We start from the raw sequence: 23,057 nt of genomic DNA on the forward strand, positions 1-23,057 counted from the left end.
TTTTCTATCGGATTTATATTTAGTTGTAGACAAAGTCCATTGATGTATTTAATGTACATTGGCTCCTGTACCACTCTGATACGCATTGTAAGCACACCGGTTCACGTGGATGCCGGAGTACCGCTGCTCATGATCCATTTACTTCCCGTAAATAGTGCGTTGTTTTGCTGTCTTTTGTTTCCCAAATGAAATTCTGACATATTTCTATTGTCAGTGTTTTACGTTTGAAGGGAGTGGATACATTTAAATCCAGACTGATTGTTGGATGTCAAAGCATACATAACAATATTTTGTTCGTATGATCTGTAGTATCACGCTCTGCTTATATCCCTCCGCTGTTTTTTGTCCCCTTTCAGACTGTTTTGGTCTTTTCGCTGTTAGCTAGCAACGGAAGGAATCCGAGGTAGCTGAAAATCTAATCTTGAGATAAATTTAATTCATTTTTCCGATTTAAAGAGAAGTTGACAAGAGGTGTTATTCAAACAGTTGACACCAAAGAGTAATCTTTGTTACATTATAGTTTTTATTGTAGTTTTTTTCTGTTTTGTTACACAGATACCAGGCTTTATAGTTGCCTTTAGCTGGCTGCTATTGCTAGCTTAGCCAGCTAGCTCTCATAACATTGGACCACAACTGCGAATCGCAGAGCAAGTTGACATTAGCTAGCTTGCTAATCATTGTTTGATTTCGTCATCATTGAATACCGCACATTCATCATCTCTTTGGCTGATACAATCATTTTGGAACTTTAGAAATACACTTCAAACGTTGTCTTTTATGGGATCACCATGTCAATGAAGCAGGCCGGTGGTATTCGCAAACCCGGCGGTGGCAGCAGTGCCGCTGCCTCTGGTGCTGGTGGAAGCGGTGGACGACAGAATTTGGGCAGGTCAGTGACAGCTGAAAAGACGACAAATTTACGGCAAAATGTGCGTAGGTTTGGAGTTGACAGTCTTTGATTAACATGACCCAACCCCTATTATAGTTTCAGCACTTGTCATCTCTTTCATCGAAATCAAAATATATCTCCTTTGCGTGAACACATTTATTAAGCGGCCTGGCGACGTGGTGCTGGTCAAGTTAGCTTCTAGTTAGCCATGCTACTAGCAAGCTAGCGGGTATCATTTCTGAGGCCTGGCTGCGGATGTAGAACAACGACTCAACGTAACCCTTTATCCATGAGATAGATGCATAGTTTTAAAATCTCCTGCGACAGTGTAATCCGACTGTTAAATTGTAACCAAGGATAACGACTCAAGAGAAGCTGTCTGGCAAAATACACTGGATGTTTTAACAGGCAACGTCAGTTAGACATGCAGATACTACGACGTTAGCTGTCACACGGTTGATGCACATAGTAGGTTGACGCATGCATTTTACACTTAACCACCCAACGTTATCAAAGTGTCATTTATGCTCCTTGTATTCAATGATTACTCAATCCAAATCATTGAATCGGTGCAATTTAAGCCTTTTGCCTGCTCGCTAATTGGGTCTACGCCTGATTGTATCTTTTTCACCGTGTCTTGTGTAAAGCATTTTATCTAATAAGACAAGGCCTTGTTCGACATGTCATATTTGTCTTGGACTCACAGTAGGAATATTCTAAATGCTTGAAAATGCCAGGTTAAAAGAAAATTTAACCGGTGCGTGCAAGCGAAAAGGGGCGGGGAGGGGGGGGGGGGTGTATGGGCATTTAATTCGGACTACTGTCAACCTTGAGACTCGTAACGGCTTGTGTAAATTTGTGTCCTTGAAACATGACATTTGTATACAAACCGTCTGTTGATCAGTTAGATCTTACTTTCTAAATCAGCTTTTTAAATGAGCTCGTGGACACCGTGTTCTGTTGTGTGGGTTGGTTCCCACTAGGGGTATACCACGGTAAATGAGTACATTGAATGACACCACACTCATATGACAAATACGTCTATGCCATCCTTGAATGACCCGATTTAGCCTTATTAGCCATATTGGCTATATTTTACTTTGCTAATCAATCAAAATGAAAACTGTGGTCCTCTGCTCACACCGTAGTTTGTCAATCTAAAATATTGCTTATTCTGAAAGGGGCCGATCGTGAGGGGGTAAAGTGGGCGTTGCCTGCTTCCCTGTGTGCACGTGCCTGTGTGTGTGTCATCCAGACCAAAACTCCAGCTTGCTTGCTATAACTCGTTTACAGCATTCATAATTACACCACTGAAATTGAGTTGAACAAAAAAATCAAAGCTAGGGAGCTAGGCTTTCCCAGACAGTACCTTTTGTGACTCAGCCACAGGCTGATAATGTGGGCCTCTGTAATCACTGAATGTATAAAGCAGAACCAGACCTTTATGTATTAAAGAACAAACACTTTGGTCTTTCACCTTTGATTCATTATTAAGAAGACTACCTGCTGGGAAATTGAGTTATGACACCTGGAAGATGATGAAGATGATGACAACAGACTAACCCTTGTCTTCCTGTTTTCAGGGGAAGACACAGTGCCAAAGCTCCTTCAGCGCCGGTAAGTAAACATGAAGTCATTTATAAACACAAGTTTGAGATTGGCTGTTTATTCCACACCTCTTAACTCTAGCCTGTTGCAGTGGTCTCCGGTGCAATGCACATTTTAATTCATCTATGCTTTTATCCAAAATGACGTACTAACAATGCACATAGAAAGTACAGCGAGTGCATATGGAAAGTACAGATTGGCTGCCTAAACACAGTTATGTAGGACCACAGTATATAGGACATTGTCCAGGATTTGTGCGTAATTCACACTGGTACGATGTCGTTTGGGGGCCCAGTCAGAAGTGATGTCATGCTCTTGTTCTGTTGTCCTCTCTTTCAGGTTGTTTATAATGGTGTTTATGCAAACATGAGGATGGTCCATGTCCTGACATCAGTGGTGGTACGTCCCATCCCCCCCCCCCCCCATGTCTCTTAAAGATGGTTTTACCCACATCGTGTCCTGGTAAACCTCCTGGCTCTTCAGCACATGCTGTAGCAGGCCAGACGATGAAGCTGCAGCCCTGCGCTTCTTTACTAGGCAGTGATCTGGACAGCCAGGCCCCAAAGGGAGTTGAGGATGGGCTGACTGTCTGGTCAGGAGTGGCGTGGGGGTTGCAGAGCTAGATAGCTGGGTGATGAAGCTCTGTGGAGGGGTGCGGAGGGGTACGGGCCTTTTCACAGTAACTAGTGATCCCGTCCATCTCTTCACTTCTCACGTTGTGAAGCTCATCCAGGGAGAACAGCTCCAATCCTCCTCCAGCGTAGCCAGACAGCCCGTTCAGCCAGGGGCGTCTGGGTGGAGAAACAGGAGGCGATTGGTGACGGCGTTCACTAGAGCAGCAGATGTTTCCTGAGGGCTTCAGGCTGGCGTGTGAGAGGTGTGCGGTGTTGCCGGTTGCGGGGGGCGCTGGGCTGAGCTGATGTTGTGCCTCTTGTTTCTTCTCCAGGGCACCAAGTGTGAGCTCCGGGTGAAGAACGGAGGGGTTTACGACGGAGTGTTTAAGACGTACGGGCCGGAGGTGAGAGGAGGCCCCTCTGATACCACGCTGGTGGACATCTCTCTCTCTCTTTCTCTCGGTTTCTCTTTCTCTCGGTTTCTCTTTCTCTCGGTCTCACTGTCTCACTCCCCCTCTCTCTCTCGGTCTCACTCTCTCGGTTTCTCTTTCTCTCGGTCTCACTCTCTCACTCCCCCTCTCTCTCTCGGTCTCACTCTCTCACTCCCCCTCTCTCTCTCGGTTTCACTCTCTCGGTTTCTCTTTCTCTCGGTCTCACTCTCTCACTCCCCCTCTCTCTCTCGGTTTCTCTCTCTCTCTCTCTCTCTCTCTCTCTCTCTCTCTCTCTCTCTCTCTCTCTCTCTCTCTCTCGGTTTCTCTTTCTCTCAGTCTCACTCTCTCTCTCCCCCTCTCTCTCTCCCCCCCTGACCTCCTGTCCCTCGTTCCCTCCTCCAGTGTGACCTGGTGCTGGACGCTGCCCACAGGAAGAGTCCAGAGCCAGGCGTGGGTCCTCGTAAGGAGGACATAGTGGAGAGCATCATCTTCAAGGCCTCCGACGTGGTGGTGGTCACCTTCAAAGACGTGGACCCCAACTTTGCTAAAAAAGGTACTGTGCACTGGCCACGTGTACCGGCTGACACGCGTGCACTGTCACATGCGCACACGCTTACATACACACGCTTCAACACTTCCTACACACACACAACACGCCCTCATGCAGGAGGGAGTCAGATGGCTGAGTGGTGAGGGAGTCGGGCTAGTAATCAGAAGGTTGCCGGATCGATTCCCCGCCCCGCCAATATGACGTTGTGTCCTTGGGCAAGGCACTTCACCCTACTTGCCTCGGGGGGAATGTCCCTGTACTTACTGTAAGTTGCTCTGGATAAGAGCGTCTGCTAAATGACTAAATGTAAATGTAAATGCAATCCACACTAGCAGTGTCTCGCCAGAGGCAGAGTGGAATGTAAATATACATGTGGCCTCTGTCCCGAGTATTGATCTCTGTTCTTGTGTGTTGTAGTCACGCCTGAGCACCAGGAAGTAAATTGTGTGTGCTCTTCTCTGATTGGCCAGCCAGTGAGCAATAACGCAAGGTATAGATTGGTCCAGAGGTCTCCCAGCCAGAGACTCCACTGCAGGGCGAGTCCATAAACCCTGCATGAATCAACTTTACATTCACTCGCTGCAAATCAGCCATGAGCGTGCGCGCACACGCGTGTGTGCTTCGTCCACTCTGCTGTGTCCTAAAGAAAACTGTCTGATTGTAACAAAGTGATTCTGGAGTGGCAGGAAGGGAGGGGGGGGGGGGGCAGGAAGTGTGTGTGTGTGTGGGGGGGCAGGAAGTGGGAGGGGACTCTTGACTGGCAGGAGGAGGATTAGGACAACCCCACCTAAGTGATAGTTTGACACTTCTCTCTCTCTCTCTCTTTCTCTCCCTCCTCTCATCCTGTTCCATGTATCCACTGTAGTCTCCTCAGACACAGGTAATATGCGCTCTGTTAAAGCTTTTGTTACACACACACAAACACACACACAATGATAATGCTGGGTATATATTTTGAAGGAAATATCCCTTTATGTCTTGACCACATCGACGTGATACATTTCTACTTCAGTAGGGATCTTTGATAGCGTCCTGAAATGACCGTGTGTGCGTGTGTGTCCCCCCCAGACAATTTCACCGACTCTGCAGTGAGCAGTAGGATTAACGGGGAGCACAAGGAGAAGGACCTGGAACCCTGGGATGGAGGAGAGACTCATGCCTCCGACAGCCTGGAGTCTCTGGACACAGACGTGGTAGGGACGAGACACACACACTACACACACACACACACACACACACTCTTCTCACCCTCTCTGTGTTCCTCCAGTCTAATGGTTGGGACCCCAACGACATGTTCAAGTACAATGAGGAGCAGTACGGCGTCAAGTCTACATACGACAGCAGCCTCTCCACATACACGTAAGATCTGCCCTCCTCTCTGTATCTCTGTCTTTCTATGTATCTCTGTCTTTGCATCTCTCCCTTTCTGTGTCTCTCTCCCTCTTTCTATATATACATCTCTCTTACCATCTCTCCCTCTAAAGATCTTTCCCTCTATAGATCTTTCCCTCTTGCTATCTCCCTCTCCATATCTCCCTCTCTCTCTCCCTCCCCGTCTCTATGTAGTATGTTTCTCTCTCCGTGTCTCATCCCCCCCCCCCCCCCTCCCTGCTGGTATCCCAGGGTGCCCCTGGAGAGGGATAACTCTGAGGAGTTCCTGAAGCGGGAGGCCCGGGCGGCCCAGCTGGCTGAGGAGATCGAGGCCAGCTCCACCTACAAGGCCCGCGTGGCCCTGGAGAACGACGAGCGCACCGAGGAGGACAAGTACACCGCCGTGGTGCGGGGCGAGAGGGAGACACACACACTCAGCAGGTACACACACACCCGTACACACACACATACACACACACTCAGCAGGTACACACACACATACACACACTCAGCAGGTACACACACACACACTCAGCAGGTACACAGACACATACACACACTCAGCAGGTACACACACATACACACACTCAGCAGGTACACACACAAACACACACACACTCAGCAGGTACCACTCACTCACCAGGTCTGTGTGTCCCTCCCCAGAGAGAACAAGTACATTCCCCCGGGCCAGCGCAGCAGGGAGGGGCTGTCGTGGGGGGCAGGGAGGCAGAACTCCCCCAGGCTGGTCCAGGGCAGCGGCGGGCCCCCCCCTCCCAGAGCCTGCCCCCACGACTACAGCCCCAACTCTGGGACTGACCAGAGGGTCGTCAACGGAGGTAGGTCTCCATACACACACACAAATACAGATACACACACACACGCACACGTATACACACACACATGCACAGCTCAGACATACACACACACTTCTACAAGCAAAACCATGGCATGTTTTTGAACACAAAGACATAAACGGATGCACACACACACATGTGAACATAGAGTACAGAACACACAGCCACACGCCCATCCTGCAGGCTAGTGACCCAGCCCAGATGGAATGTGGTGAGGTCGCCATGCCGACACCGAGAGCCGCAGTACTGCCTGAGGCCAGCGGAGGGCAGCAGTGAGGCCACGTGACCTGGCATGATCCCAGTTCTCACTTTACCCTGCAGGTTCTCCAGTCAGATCTCAACACAGCCCTCCTGTCAGCTGACTACCTTACCCTCCACCCCCCCCCCCCCCCCCCCCCACACCCCTCCTTCTTCTCCAGCAATTAATCTGTTCTTCTCCTCTAAGCATCCCAAAGGCATCGACTTCACTTGGCGGTTCAATCGCTGTATCATTTATCATCTTCGACTGTTTTTGTACTCTTCTTCTCTTTTAAATATCCCTCCTCTTCCTCCTCTTCCTTCCTCACCCATAATCCCTCTTAACTACACCCATCACATCCTTTTGTGTTCATCAGTCCACCACACCTGTCCATTCTTTATTTGATTTCCCGCTCTTATTGGTTCTGTCATTCTGTCATTTGTCCCTCGCAGGTTCCCATTGGCCATCGCCCTGCCCGTCTCCCTCCTCCCGCCCCCCCCCTCCCGTTACCAGTCAGGCCCGTCCTCCCTGCCCCCCAGGGCGGCCACCCCCACCAGACCTCCCTCCAGACCCCCCTCTCGGCCCTCGCGGCCCCCATCCCACCCCTCCACCCTCGGCCCCCCCGCACCAGCTGCCACCCTGCCCAAACGCATGCCCTATGAAGGTACCTGGGAGCCATGCGCTGTGGTGTGGAGCACAGAGTGAACGTGAACATTGCACCACCCCTCCTCTCCCTGCCTACCCCCCCCCTCCCCCCTCCCTCCTCCCCCCTGGGCTGACTGGGCTGGCTGACTCCTGACTCACCTGATCTAACTCCCCCTTCGTCTCCCCCTGTAGCCACTAACACATCTGACCCACCCATTGCTCTCTGTCTCTCCCTCTCTTTTTCTCTTTTTTCTCTCTCTCTGTTTCTCTGGTGAACAAGAGATTGCACACGCACGTATGCACGCACACTTTCTCTCTCTCTTTCCCTCTCTCTCTATCTCTCTCTTGCTCTCTATCTCTCTCTCTCTTTCTCTCCATCTTTCTCCATCTCTCTCTAATTCTATTTCTCCCGATCTCTCTCTCTCTCTCTCTCTCTCTCTCTCTCTCTCTCTCTCTCTCTCTCTCTCTCTCCATCTCTCTCCATCTCTCTTCTTCTCATCACAGTTTGAGGTGTTTGGTGTGTTAATTTTTTATCGTCAGACGCTCTGTCTAGACGGTGTGTGTGTGTGTGTGTGTGTGTGTCTGTGTGTCTGTGTGTGTGTGTCTGTGTGTGTCTGTGTGTGTGTCCGTCTGTGTGTGTCTGTGTGTGTGTGTGTGTGTGTCTGTGTGTGTGTCTGTGTGTGTGTGTGTGTGTGTCTGTGTGTGTGTGTGTGTCTGTGTGTGTGTGTGTGTCTGTGTGTGTGTGTGTGTCTGTGTGTCTGTGTGTGTCTGTGTGTGTGTGTCTGTGTGTGTGTGTCTGTGTGTGTCTGTGTGTCTGTGTGTGTGTGTGTGTGTGTGTGTCCGTCTGTGTCCATACTCCCCCAGCAGTGTGGCTTTGGAAGGATTTAGCTGTCTGGTCACTGGCTAGCTAGTTAGCTACACGCTAGCTAGCCATCACTTTCTCAGAGGGAACACAGTCCAAACCGGTGGTGACTCTCTCTCTCTCTCTCCCCCCCCCCCCTCCTTCTTCCCCAGGGCCCCCCAGGATGTCCCCCAAGACCCAGAGGACCCCTCGCACTCACAGAGTCCCCACCTGCAGGAGTGGACTCCCACCCGGAGTGGACTTCATCCCCCACAATGCCCCTGGAGAGGTTCCTGTGCCTCCACCAACACGCAGCAGCTCCTCCGGAGGCACTTGGTCTTCTGTGGTCAGCGGGGGTAAGACACCACTTCCTGGTTTTAGGATGAGACACAGCGATTGATTACCCATGAGCCTTTGCATGCTTTGCGGAAGTTACACGTTACTCATGGACCCCGAAATGGGACCTGCTTGATTCACGCCAGGTTCTCCTCGGCCAAGAATGAAAGCTTAGTTAATCCTTGGCTGAAGCTAGCTAGCAAAGGCTTTCTGTGTGCTCAACAACATATGAATGTGGTTAGCTATGTTTGACATGAGAACATTCACTGAATTGTGTGTGTGTGTGTTATTTGTGTGTGTGTGTGTGTGTGTTTCTCCTTCTGCCACACAGGACACAGACCTCGCTCCCCTCGACAGAACAGCATGGGCGGGGCCTCTCCCGGCTCCTCCCCCCAGACGGGTACCGCCCAAGTGGAGGTGGTGACCACGCCCACTTCTGCTGCCTCCCCCACCACTGCTAGCCCCGCCCCCAACATGGCCGCCGCCTCAGCGGAAGGTGAGACCTGTGTCATTTCCGTCCTCAAGACCTCCATACGTTCAGTCTCTGCCTTTGTGATGATTCATTTCACTCTTTTCTTTTTCCCTCTTGGGTTTTCCGTTTTTACTCTGTGTTTACTCTTTGTTCCTGTGAAAATATGCTTGAATGACTCAAAAATGTACGTGAACATATGCAGGACAGTGTGTGTGGTGTTCAGCTGTGTAACCAGCGCTCTCTGCTGCCCCCCCTGTGTTAGCTAAGGAGAACCACATGCAGGAGACTAGGCAGGGCGTCTCCCACAGCCAACAAGGAGAACGTCAAACCTCAGGAGAGCAGGTCTCTGTCTAAAGGTACCCTGCCACACCTCTCTCTGTTTCTCTCACTCTACCTCTCTCTCACATTGTCTCTCTCTCTCTCTCTCTCTCTCTCTCTCTCTCTCTCTCTCTCTCTCTCTCTCTCTCTCTCTCTCCTCTCTCTCTCTCTCTCTCTCTCACATTGTCTCTCTCTCTCTCACATTGTCACTCTCTCTCTACCTCTCTCTTACTCTCTCTCTCTGTTACTCTCTCTACCTCTCTCTCTCTCAAACTCTCTTACTCTTTCACACTGTCTCTCACTGTCTCATACTCTTTCTCTCTCTCTGCAGGACCCCCAGCCACGGCACCAGACCACAGAAAACAAATAGAGAACAATTTAAAGAAGTTTAGTGTCGATTTTAGGGTAAGTGGAATGCATTTCATTCATAAAAACATGCAGCTGCTTAAAGTATTGAAAAAGTATAATCTCATTTTCCCCTTCGTATCCCTCTCTCTCCATCTCTCTCTTTCCATCTCTCCATCTCTCTCTCTCCATCTCTCCTCTCTCTGTCTCTCTCTCATCCCATCTCTCTCTCTCTTTTTCTCTCTCTCTGTCTCTCTCTCATCCCATCTCTCTCTCTCTTTTTCTCTCTCTCTCTGTCTGTCTTTCCATCTTATTCCTAATTTACTTTCAGTTGCAGTCCAGCTCTAATCCAGACCCAGTGTTTGATCAGATGATGACCAAGCCTCCTCGGGACTCGAAGGACAAGCCCAAGGATCTTCCCCAGGATAAGAGCTCCGTGGCTGGGCCGGAGGGGGAGGAGGGTCCCCCCCGGCACCTCCATGATCCCCAGCGTCGCAGGCGTGAGCAAACCTGGCAGCCCAGGTGGCCCCCTCCCCCTCCTCCTCTAACTCCGCCCTCCATGACCAGAAGAGGGCGGGGCCGGACGTGACATCACAGGGCGTCCAGACGAACGCACCCACCTTCGGGGGAGGAGCCAAGGCGGAGGAGAAGGAGGAGAAGGAGGTCCCAGAGTGAGTCTGGAGAGGGAGCGGAGGGGAGGGGCAAGGGCGGAGGGTGGATATGGGGTGGAGACCAAAGAGAAGAGGGGGGTGAAGAAGAGAAATCATAAGAGACTCTAGATCTCCTGGATAAATATAATATGTGTGTGTTTTTGTTCTCACTTCCTGCCTCTCCCTCCACAGCCAAGTGAGAAAGTCCACTCTGAACCCCAACGCCAAGGAGTTCAACCCCCGAGCCTTCAGCTCCCAGGTCTGAACCCCCCCCCTGTCCCCCCAACCACCCCCCTGTAAGATTGAGTCATCATGTATCTCCCAGGCCCTGCTGGACGTTGACTGATCTCACTGTGTGTGTCTCTCTCTGTGTGTGTCTCTCTCTCTCTGTGTGTGTCCTCTCTCTCTCTCTCTGTGTGTGTGTCTCTCTCTCTCTCTCTCTCTCTCTCTCTCTCTCTCTCTCTCTCTCTCTGTGTCTCTCTCTCTCTCTGTGTGTCTCTCTCTCTCTCTCTGTGTGTGTCTCTCTCTCTCTCTCTCTCTCTCTCTCTCTCTCTCTGTGTCTCTCTCTCTGTGTGTGTGTCTCTCTCTCTCTGTGTGTGTCTCTCTCTCTCTCTCTCTCTCTCTCTCTCTCTCTCTCTCTCTCTCTCTCTCTCTGTGTCTCTCTCTCTGTGTGTGTCTCTCTCTCTGTGTGTGTGTCCAGCCCAAGCCGGCCTCCACCCCGACCCCCCCCGCGGCCCCAGGGCCAGCCCAGCCCCTCGGTGGTGGTGCAGCAGCCCCCGACCGTCTACACCCACCCCGTGTGCTTCCCCCAGATGTACCCCCTCACCCCCGTCAGTCCCGGGGTGCAGGTGAGAACACACACATTCTCTCTTTCATTGCTTCTCTTTCCTTATTTCTCTTCTAGGTTTTTACCATCAGCATCATGCATCTTACTGTCCACCTCCCCCTCTCTCTCCCTCTCCACCTCCTACATGTTCTCTCTCTCTCTTCCAGTCTCTGTGGACAAGTTTACTATGTTAGGGTTTCCTCTCTTTTTGTCCCTCTCATTCGTAGACACTCACCTCTCCCCCTCTCTGTCTGTCTGTTATCTCTGAGTGTCCATACACATCTCTGTGTTTCCTCACTCTCAACTGCTCTCAATGATCACCTGCTCATCACACGGTGCCCACCAGCCTGTGCCTGCTGTGCTCAACTCTGCAGGCAGAGGGCGCTGTGTGAGCTGGCAGGCAGGCAGGCTGTGTGGAGCTGTGTTCTGTTCACCACCAGTCTTCTGGGAATGGATATGTTTTGTTATGAATGAACCTTCTAGAAACACACACCTATTCTGAATGAACCTTCTAGAAACACACACCTATTCTATCTGTCTAAGAGTAATGCTTTCTTCTGTACTCTTTTTTTTTTTTTTTTCAAAGTGTAAGAGTAATTTAAAAAATATATATTTCTCAAGTTTTGCTCTAAGAACTTGTTGGTGATTCAACATCGGTCACTTTGTTAGTGAAACGTTTTGGTGACCCACTAAAGAATGGTTCTTTTTTTCCTTTTTTCCCGTCTCCCCCCCCCCCTCTCTCTCTCCCTCTCTCTCTCTTCCTCTCTTTCTCTCCCTCTCTCTTTCTTTCTCTCTCCATTAGAAAAGCCTAATATGGAAGGTTTGTGAATTTCCTCAGCTTTCTCCTTTGTCTCCAATATATTTTCTCTCCTCTTTCTCTCTCTATCTCTCTCTTTCTCTCCCAAATCAGTATGAGATTTTTGCTTGCTGAAATGTCCATCTGATGTTGGTTTGCCAACGTCTTACTGCGATTCCACTCAGCTGTCTCACTGAAACAGTAGTTTAACCTCATCTTTGTTTTACTGGCTTAGCTTGACAGACCCTCATGAGCTCCTAGTTCATGGCCTCTATTGTTTCCTTTCTCCAGATGCCTGTGTGTGTCTGCCTGTGTGTCTGTCTGTGTATCTCTGTGTGTGTGTGTGTGTCTGTGTGTGTGTGTGTGTCTGTCTGTCTGTGTGTGTGTGTCTGTCTGTCTGTGTGTGTGTGTGTGTGTGTCTGTCTTTGTGTCTGTCTGTGTGTGTGTGTCTGTGTGTGTGTGTGTCTGTGTATCTGTGTGTGTCTGTGTGTGTGTGTCTGTGTGTGTGTGTGTGTCTGTGTGTGTGGGACCACCGCAGTAAGGGTGGAAGTGAGGGTAGTTTCAGTGTGGTCAGTCAGACTAGACCTAGGTTAGACCAGGGCAGTGTTTAAACAGCCTCTATGGACGTGGACTGGTGTCACCCACCCAGTCTTGTCAGGTGAGGGATTAGGGCAGGGGGGGGCAGGGGTCAGGGCGGGGGGGGGGGCAGGGGTCAGGGCAGGGGTCATGCATGCTGACCTGTGGAAAGATATCAGTCCCCCTACACGCATCAGGTCCACAAGGCATGCTGGGAACTACTGGAGTATGTGTGTGGCGGGGGGGGGGGGGGGGGGGGGGGGGGGGCGGAGCAGGGGTGGGTCTGATCAAAGGAAAAGAAGAATTGCTTTGTTAACTTCCTCTTCCTGTCGTCCCTCTCCCTCCCTTCAGTCTCCAGCAATGTACCACGTTCAGATGCCCCACATGGCGGTGAATCAGTCCAAACCCTACAGACCAGGTAAAGGTGAGAATACTCACTCCCTCTCTCTTTCTCTCTCCCTCTATTTCTGTCTTTCTCTCTCTTCCTGCCTCCCCATTTCTCTCCATCTCTCCCTCTCTCTCCATCTATCCCCCCCCCCGCAATCTTTCTCATCCTACCGGTCAGTCATTCCCTGGCATCTTTGTTGTAGTTTTAAAGGCCTGTGTTTCTCTCTGTGCACTCTACTGTGAACTACAGTACCCAACATGCCTCAGCAAAGGTCAGACCAGCACCACCCTCAGGGCACGCCCACCATGATGCACCCGGCCACAGCTGCAGGCCCGCCCATCGTGGCTCAGAGCCCCGGCTACTCCACCCAGTACTTTACCTGCAGTCCGCAGCAGTTCACCAGCCAACCTCTGGTGCAACAGATCCCTCACTACCAGTCCCAGGTACACTCTCACACACACACGCACGCTGCCTCTTTCTGTCAGTCAGTCACTCATGCTCTCTTCTCTCTCTCACACACACACGCACGCTGCCTCTTTCTGTCAGTCAGTCACTCATGCTCTCTTCTCTCTCTCACACACACACGCACGCTGCCTCTTTCTGTCAGTCAGTCACTCATGCTCTCTTCTCTCTCTCACACACACACGCACGCTGCCTCTTTCTGTCAGTCAGTCACTCATGCTCTCTTCTCTCTCTCACACACACACGCACGCTGCCTCTTTCTGTCAGTCAGTCACTCATGCTCTCTTCTCTCTCTCACACACACACGCACGCTGCCTCTTTCTGTCAGTCAGTCACTCATGCTCTCTTCTCTCTCTCACACACACACGCACGCTGCCTCTTTCTGTCAGTCAGTCACTCATGCTCTCTTCTCTCTCTCACACACACACGCACGCTGCCTCTTTCTGTCAGTCAGTCACTCATGCTCTCTTCTCTCTCTCACACACACATGCTCTCTTTCGTTCTCTCTCTCACACACACACACACACTCTCTTGCGTTTGTGTGTCTGTCACACAGGCCCAGCATGTGTTCAGCCCTGTGATGCAGGGCAGCCCAGTGATGCAGGGCAGCAGGATGATGGCTCCTCCCACCCACAGCCAGCCTGGCCTGGTCTCCTCCTCCACCAGCCAGTACGGAGAGCAGACACACACCATGTACGGTACGTACACACACACACACATCAGGAAGACACACACCATGTACGGTACGTACACACACACACACACCAGGAAGACACACACCATGTACGGTACGTACACACACACACACCAGGAAGACACACACGGCTACCATCACTGATATCTGAGGATGGACTTCCAGTAAACACAGTTTAACCATATTTAACATGATTTCTCTTTCTATGCCTCTCTCACTCTCTCCCTCCAACAGTGTCTCAGGGCCCAATCCCTCAGCAGTACCCCCACCCCAGCGCCACCCTCCACCCCCACCCCCAGCACCCCCAACATCCCCAGCACCCCCAACACCCCCAGCACCCCCAGCCCTCCGCCACCCCCACCGGCCAGAGCCAGCAAGGAGGGCAGCATGGGGGCAACCACCCGGCCCCCAGCCCGGTCCAGCACGCCCAGCACCAGGCCCAGGCCCTGCACCTGGCCAACGCCCCCCAGCAGCAGATGTACTCCGCCCTGGCCCCCACCCCACCCTCCATGACCCCGGGGCCCAACCCCCAGTCCCCGCAGGCCAACTTCCCCACGGCGCAGCAGGCCGTGTACCTGCACCCCCAGCAGGTGCAGCACGGCTACAGCCAGACCCACCTGGCCCACGTGCAGCAGGTGAGCCGGAACACACCTCCGAGACACACAGTCTCACACACTCACACACACACACCTTCATTACCTAGGCCAGGCAGAAGTGTCTGTGGAAATAACTTTCTCTCTCTCCCTTGTTCTCTCTCCCCATCCCTGTGTCAGGCCCACATGCAGTCTGGGATGGTGGCCTCTCACCACGGCAACCCCGCCCACCCCCCCATGATGCTGATGACCACCCAGCCCCCTGGCGGCCCCCAGCCCCCCATGCCCCAGAGCGCCCTCAACCCCATCCCTGTCTCTTCCACCACACACTTCTCCTACCTGGCGCACCCCCAAGGTAGGCGGCCAGGAGCGGCTTCAGGCTGTCACTAGTGGAGGGCTGTTTCTCTGTGTGGTATAGTAAGTTGTGTGTGTGTCCTCTGTCCCTCCAGTGCAACCTCACCACCAGCAGCAGCTGTAGGGGGCGCTGTGGAGCACACGGACTACCTCCGCTGCTCCTCCGCCACCAGAGAAGAAGACGCCGCAGCCTCTCTCCTCGTCAGACCTGCTACACATGTGCTTCCCTCTCTCCCTCCTCCTCTCTCCATCCCTCCCGCCCTCTCACTCATGCAGAATGTTAACAGATGGATGCAGTGGACAGATATTTTATTGTTCTAGAGTTCTAATAACAGAAAGATTCCTTCCTTCTTTCCCCCCTGCCATCATCTCCCTCTTCAGCCTCCATCACAGGCAGAGGGCTACCCCTGTGTAACTTGTTTCAGCTTGCCAATTAAGAATTGCGTGTGAGAGATAAAAAAAAGACAGACTAAGAAAGAGAGAGTGAGCGATAAAAGAAAAAATCTGAACTGGAACTGATATTTTGTCTGCACCTTGATATGAAAAATTCTTCCAACTTTAGGCAGTATTAACGTTACTGTTTAATTTCTGCCGCTGACGCATTTAAGACTTCAGAACAGGTTTCTAACCAAACTAAACTAAAGAGAATCTTCCTGAGATTAACAATCGTTTGGCGGAGAGGAGAGAGCCAATATTTATGAAACTGTGATGGTGAAGTTCCACATCTCACCTGACCATAATGTAACTTTTAAGTTAAAATAAACTTTTACTTTGTAGATAATATAAATAATTTAAAAAATGAGCAAAAAAAGTTAAAAACAATAAAAAAGTTTTAAAAACTGAGCACTTGTCCTTTCTCATGTCTGTTTTTCCCCCAATGATTGGCTTGGCAATGTTTGCTTTAAAAACGAAGGCTCATATGTCTTGCACACTTGTGTATGTGTTTTCATAATCTTTGCCTTTTTATTGGACAGTGAGAGAAGGGATGCATGACAGGAAGAAGGGATATAACTGAGTCCCTCAGCTGGATTACAACTGCTTACAACTGGATGAGCGAAATGCTGTGACCCATCCAGTTGGAAAAGCACTCATACACCTAAAACAAGCAGTCAGCTTTCAGCATGCGATTCTCCTTAGACTCAGTGTCTCCAGAGCCCAACTCCCTATTAAGCCCTATTGGGCCGAATTTGGTTGCAGTGTGTATTTTCATTGCCTCCCCTTTCGAATGCAATATTCAAATTACTAGACAAAAACTTATATCCTTAGAAAAGTGGATTTTTAGGGGTATAGCTCCACAGACCTCCATTCATTCTGCACTCGTCTGTGAGCGCCCTCATATGGAACTAACGTGGAACTGCAACCAGTTCAGAAGTGAACTGTGAAGTTCCAATGTGAACTACAGTACCCAACATGCCTCAGCAAAGTTCAGACCAGCACCTCCCCCAGGGCATGCCCACCATGATGCACCCGGCACTACCAGTCCCAGGTACACAAACGCGCTGCCTCTTTCACCCACCCGAGCAAGCAGGGAGGCCAGCACGCGAGCAGCCACGCTGCCCCCCAGCAGCAGATATTCTACGCCTGGCCCCCACCTCCTCCATGACCCCGGGGCCCAACTCCCGCAGGCCAACTTGTCCACGGCGCAGCACGGGTACAACCAGACACACATGGCCCACGTGCAGCAGGTGAGCCGGGACACGCCTCCCAGACACATACACACCCTTCATTATGTGACCAAAAGGAGAAGCATTTACTGTGAATTGATTACTCTGTTCAGAAGAGAAATAGATATATCATTTAAAAAAAAATAAGACAGAAAGCAAGAGAGAAATATAGCTGACTATATAACGCGATGTTTCCCTGTTTGTTTTATGAGCTAGCTGCCGGGGTATTATGCTACCTGCATTAGCTAGCTCTACTCGGAGTACTCGTACTGTAAAATGTAATCTTTCACCTTGATTAAAATACAGCAAAGAAAAGAGCATCATGCTAGCCAGCGTATTGGAATTTTGCTTAAAAGTTGTATTTTGATCGATATTGCGAGTACCCAAATCTGTCTTTGCCATGACGTTATACGAACTACAATTGTAACTTAAGAGAACTACAACTCTGCATGAATCTGTCATCAGACACGCCCCTGAGCGTGGTGCAGTGTGGGAAGGCAAGCGATTTGCGTCGCGTCGCTGTAGAGTAGTAGTGGACACGCACCAGAGATCAACGTTGTGCTCGGAATTCTCATTCAACCGTTTTTATCAATTAATCTTCCAACTGTGGTAGAACTGGGGATAATATGGGGAGAACTGATGTATCAATACAAATTAAAATAACAAGATAAACAGTTTGTTAGCGTAACCAAATCTCATGTTGTTTCTCCAGGGCCAAAGAGACGTGTGTGTTCTTTGAGGCCTCTTTTAAAAACAGGTTAACTACTGATGTCTTGTTCAAAATACACGTGTATTCAATGTGACAATACAAACGTATCTATCAGTATTAGGTAGTATTGGTCATGTGATCTTATTGACAATCAGCTCTATAATCAATTATTAAGTCAAGCTAAACTAAAATGTATTGCAAATAATTTCAAACAGGCGGAAACAGAATCTCAAAATACAGGTCCGTCGAGTAAATTCCTGCGCGCAAAGCACTTTAGTCCGTTCCTGCGCGCAAAGCACTTTAGTCTGTGTTTGGAAACGTAAATGAATGATTCATTCTTCATCTCCATAAAAGATGTATTAATTAAATGAACAAGTTAAGAAATAATGTCACTTTATCTGTTTTCAAAAGCCATTGGTTAATTGACATAAAATAAGGCCTTAGAAACTAAGCAGTCTCAAGACAAGTTACAATCAATTATGGTGTATCCGTTCCCAGCATAGTTTATCTAAATAGATTTAATTGTCATTCTTAAAAAAACATAATATATATATATAAAAATGAAAAAGAATCATGATATAATAATGATAGTCATGCTGAGCAATCAATGACGCCACGTTCAATACGCCTTAAAATAACAACACAACAATATCACATAATCACAACAATAGCTTTCGAACGACCACATTTGTGACGCTACTCATATGTTAACACCTTTTTCAATTTTCCCATTTTTTAAGCTCCGGGGAGCCACTAGGCAGCGCTAAAGAGCCGCAGGTTCTCGACCTCTGGGGTTAGACTTTTTGTCCGACTTGAGACCACGTCACTGTGACGTAGCCATCAAAGTACCGATTCGAGAAAAGCGTATTTTCTCAAGTGACGACACAGCTATTTCATGATTGGCCAGACTCACTCAGATAATTGACGGTTCAAATCCGGACCAAACAGTTGAATTAAACATTTTTATAAGAAAGGGTTTTATTCCGCCTCTTCACTAACGGAAAGACTACAGAAAGGGGAGGGGGGGGGAAAAGAAAAAAAAAACAGATTTGCCGAAAGTCTTAGCAATTTCAACAATGTCAAATGCATTTGAGTTTACAAGATACACAAAGTAAATAAAAAAGTAAACATGTATTATTTTTCAATATTTTCAGTGACAAAGTTGTTTTCTTCTCCGACAGAATTGATCATCTACATGACTGCTGGAAAAGGCACCCCTTCCAGATGGTGTAGAAAAAAGACTTTCAACCTCAGATCTTCATAATTTACAAACACGCAAAGCCTTTCCTTCCAACTGTCTTGTTTCCTTCCAACTGTCTTGTTTTGTTTCCTTCCAACTGTCTTGTTTCCAAATAAAATTATACTTGCTCTTTTACCTGGGCCACATAACACCCAGGTGTCACTGTTGCAAATCATCCAGGGGGGACACGGCCCCCCCTGCCCTGGTTCTCCAGGGATTCCAGTCAACTGCAGCGGGTATCGTACCACTCACATGGCACTCCGAGCCCGCCAGTGGCTTTACGCTCACCTGACTCTTCATCGTTGGCGAGCACCTAACCCATGATGCCACAGAATCCCGGCGATAACAGACCTTTTCTCCGGGCGTTTTTCAAGTGCCTCTTCCAACCTGCGCTTTAAAATTTGGCACCGAGAATCAAACCTTGAACCTTTCGGTTTCAAGGCAGCCGCTCTCCTCACTGAGCCATCCGGGCTACAACAGACTTCTTCTCCGGGCGTTTTTCAAGTGCTTCCTCCAATGCGTGCTTTAAAACTTAGCACCGGGAATCAAACCTTCAACCTTTCGGTTTCAAGGCAGCCGCTCTCCTCACTGAGCCATCTGGGCTACAACAGACCTCTTCTCCGGGCGTTTTTCAAGTGCTTCCTCCAATGCGTGCTTTAAAACTCAACACTGGGAATCAAACCTTCAACCTTTCGGTTTCAAGACAGCCACTTTCCTCACCGAGCCATCCGGGCTATAAGAGACTTTTTCTCCGGGCGTTTTTCAAGTGCGTCTTCAAATCTGTTTTTTTAAAACTCAACACCGGGAATCAAACCTTCAACCTTTCGGTTTCGAGACAGCCGCTCTCCTCACCGAGCCATCCGGGCTATAAGAGACTTTTTCTCTGGGCGTTTTTCAAGTGCGTCTTCAAATCTGTTTTTTTAAAACTCAACACCGGGAATCAAACCTTCAACCTTTCGGTTTCGAGGCAGCCGCCCTCCTCACTGAGCCATCTGGGCTGTAACAAATCTTTTCTCCGGGCGTTTATCACAATCAGAATCAGAATGGGTGTTTATTCGCCATGAAAGTTGGCACAGACAAGGAATTTACATTGGCAGGAGAGCCTACCAACCAGGAAACCTTAAACCTTTTGGTTTCAAGGTAGCTGCTCTCCTCACTGAGGCATTGGCCCTGTTGAGATATGATCACTGCTCTTGGGTACTTACATTTAAATTTAGTCATTTAGCAGACACTCTTATCCAGAGCGACTTACAGTAAATACAGGGACATTCCCCCCGAGGCAAGTAGGGTGAAGTGCCTTGCCCAAGGACACAATGTAATTTGGCACGTCGGGGAATCATTCCGGCAACCTTTGGATTAGTAGCCCAAATCCCTCACCGCTCAGCCATCTGACTCCCACTTACTTAACTGGAATGAAGACATGCACATTGAGTAGCTAGATTAAAAGTTGAATCAAATCTCAAACCTTTGGGTTTCAAGGCAGCTTCACTCCTCACTGAGCCATTGGGACTGCTAAGTTATTGTCACTCCACTTGGGCACTTCACTGGAAGCCTTGCACATTGAGTAGCTCAATTAAAACTCACATGTTTTCACACGATCAAGCCAGCCATGTTGCAACTCATTATTTATATACTATATATTATATACTTAATATACTATATATTTATTATACTCATTATTCACACAGTCCCCCAGTGGACGGGGATCAAATCAAATTGTATTTGTACAGCCCCTTTTTACAAGCAATGTCACAGAGGGATTCACATACGCCCATAGAACTGCCCCTCAACCGACCTAAACCTTCAAGGAAAAAGGTAAGGTGCGTTACAAACAAAATCTATTATTATGATTATTTTGGGAGTGGATATTAATACATATGACATAAATTAAGACGACTCTCCAGCCGCTTTGAACCCAAATAAAACAGTTTGAACCTGTGACATCTTGATCTGTCATCGCATGCTACTGAGCTAAACCTAACTCTGAGTTGTGATTTGTCACACCTGACAACCGTTTGCACTGATTGGCATTAAGATCACATCCAGATAAATCCTATCCTATCCAGATAAATGAGATCTAATGCAACAATCCCCAGTGTAGAAACAGTTAACAGATCTAGCTCTAACATTGAGTCTATGGGGAACCCTTCAACCTCTTGGTTACAAGACACCCTCTCTCTCCTCTCTGAGCCATAAACTTGATTTGAATATATTCTCATCATATGTGAGATAAGCCTTCTTATAAAAAAATATATTTCATTTAACAACATATGTCCGTAATCTACACCGGCTCTACAAGCCTAAAATCATGAAGCTACGCCTGGACAGCACTGAGTATAGAAAATATAACAAATAAAGACCCATAGAGAATTTCAATATTGGCATCAAAATAGGACATAACAAATCAAGGTGTAATAATTACAAGTGCAGTTCTCACAGTGAAACACTAGATGGCGATGGTGAAGCGCAGCCCTATGCTCTTGTCCTATGCCCTATGATCTTGTTCCTCCAAGATGTGGTTTCTGTTGGGGAACAAACAATGTTTGCTATGAAGTATATTAATCCATATAATTGTATGTATGAATATCTAATTATAATCATAAAATTGATTTATTCTTTAGTCTGGGTATGAGTAGATAATGGGTGATAATAGCAGATAAATACTGTTCAGCTAAACCAATGTCCCCTCCAATGACTCCCATCTAAACCAACCACTTTCAGAACTGCACTTGTAATGCTCACATGACAGTACTGGCCTATAAAAATCCGTTCCATAGGGCTGCGCTTCACCATCGCCATCTAGTGTTTCACTGTGAGAACTGTACTTGTAATTTACACTTTAAACCACTAGATGGCGGTATTGAAGTGCAGCCTAATGGCACTGTCGAAATAGTGCCCCTTAAAAATCCGTTCCATAGGGGTGTGCATTACCACCGCCATCTGGTGGTTTACAATCAGAACTGCACTTGTAATGCTCACATTAAACCATTAGAGGGCGATATTGAAGCGCAACCCAATGGTGCTGTCAGGCCAAATAGTGTCCTAGGGCCAAATAGTGTCCTACCTGATGTCACAATGCCGTTCCGAAGCAAGGACGCGTCCGTTGCTATGCCGACCTTAAATTCCTGAGATATTTACGTGTGCTAGCAGGAAACTGTCATGGTTGCTATACTGGTTACTAGGTAGGAAGTTTTGTATTTAGGCTTATGTAAACCAGTTTATTCTACTCTACTATTTAAAGTTTTCACTCGTTTGATAGCTAGTGCTAGCTGGCTAATTGTTTTCGTCAAAATAATTCACTTATTTAGCATCAATTTTAACAGACCGGGAAGGCAACACGTATAGTATTCTACCTGCGCGCGTTGCTGTCTCAGGAATGTCGAACGAGTGAAAACTTTAAATAGTAGAGTAGAATAAACTGGTTTATATAAGCCTAAATACAAAACTTCCTACTTAGTAACCAGTATAGTAACCATGACAGTTTCCTGCTAGCACACAAAAAAATATCTCAGGAATTTAAGGTCGGCATAGCGACGGACGCGTCCTTGCTTCGGAACGGCGTTGTGACGTCAGGTAGGACACTATTTGGCCCTAGGACACTATTTGGCCTGACAGTGCCATTTTAATAGTACCCCGTTAAAAACTGCTTCCATACATAGCGCTGTAATTTATTGGCTTAATTAGTAACATTTATCTGCAATTAATCAAAGTATGAATTAGTCAATCACTGCTAAAAATATTATGTTATTGTAAATATGTATGTCTTTTGTATAATCTATGTTTTGTTCAAACCAACCAAGTTAACAAGGTTGGGACGTGTGATGTGGAGCACCCCTGCAGATGGTTTGGTCCATTTTAATTGAACACCTGGACTACTTTTGTGAATATGATGGGTAGGCTGTTTAGTGCAGAATGAATGCCTAAAGGGTGGTCTTTTCTTGATTATTGCCACAAATAAATGTATATTTGAATTGCTGAACTTGAGTTATTGCATTAAAAATGATTATGTTTTGAATTGTGAGAACTAAATGTAAATGTACTTAAAGGTGATAGTTTAGCTTTCAGTGATTTTCAAATAGTTTCATAAATATTACGTTCAGTCAAGTTTATTAAATGTTTATTTATATAAAGTCGGAAGTATCCGTGTGCCTCATCTATAAGCCATTGGGACTGGTAGGGTATCCCCACCGTTCTTGGGTAACTGCCTCTGCGAATCTGTTTCAAGATTTTTAAAACTGACGGTAGCCTGGAATCAAACCTTCGACCTCTTGTTTGTGAGGCAGCGTCCTGATAGGAGCTGGCTGGGAAGGACCTGATGTGTCACTCACACAGAGCAGCGTGCACGTGCACGTGCCCGTACTGAGAACCAACGTGCACCACCAAAAAACTACTAAAACAACACCACTGTAGAAAACCTGTTTATTAGACAAATTATACACAGAAAGCTTTGCCACTTGTAAGAGGCCCCAATTTGTTCCCTTTTGAATAATATGCAACACATACAACAAAATAGGCCTATATTAAATACTGTACATAATAGTCAGTTTGAAAATCATCAAGTTATCCTGTACGTTCTATGTATGAAATCAAAAA

The 23,057-nt window shown here is 48.1% G+C and overlaps 1 protein-coding gene and 1 long non-coding RNA gene across 2 annotated transcripts; both read left to right on the forward strand.

The window, feature by feature from the left end:
• Positions 1-360: 360 nt before the first annotated feature.
• atxn2 (ataxin 2) lies at positions 361-15,553 on the forward strand. Its single transcript, XM_047048386.1, is given in 30 exon segments — positions 361-889; positions 2,473-2,506; positions 2,837-2,896; positions 3,444-3,515; positions 3,945-4,095; positions 4,958-4,972; positions 5,161-5,285; positions 5,360-5,451; positions 5,716-5,904; positions 6,127-6,299; positions 7,008-7,048; positions 7,051-7,219; positions 8,215-8,397; positions 8,709-8,873; positions 9,112-9,143; positions 9,145-9,205; positions 9,499-9,572; positions 9,844-9,974; positions 9,976-10,032; positions 10,034-10,183; positions 10,355-10,421; positions 10,863-10,886; positions 10,888-11,010; positions 11,791-11,808; positions 12,712-12,784; positions 12,998-13,191; positions 13,767-13,908; positions 14,139-14,539; positions 14,678-14,852; positions 14,947-15,553. Coding segments are annotated over 30 exon segments (3,321 nt in total). The 5' UTR covers positions 361-788; the 3' UTR covers positions 14,976-15,553.
• Positions 15,554-16,297: 744 nt separating this feature from the next.
• On the forward strand, positions 16,298-20,062 carry LOC124486636. The gene is made up of 2 exons (XR_006958290.1): positions 16,298-16,536; positions 18,406-20,062. It is a non-coding gene; the product is annotated as an uncharacterized LOC124486636 (long non-coding RNA).
• Positions 20,063-23,057: the final 2,995 nt, after the last annotated feature.

This window comes from Hypomesus transpacificus, chromosome 24 (genome assembly GCF_021917145.1).
Source record: "Hypomesus transpacificus isolate Combined female chromosome 24, fHypTra1, whole genome shotgun sequence".
In the NCBI taxonomy this organism is placed as follows: domain Eukaryota; kingdom Metazoa; phylum Chordata; class Actinopteri; order Osmeriformes; family Osmeridae; genus Hypomesus; species Hypomesus transpacificus.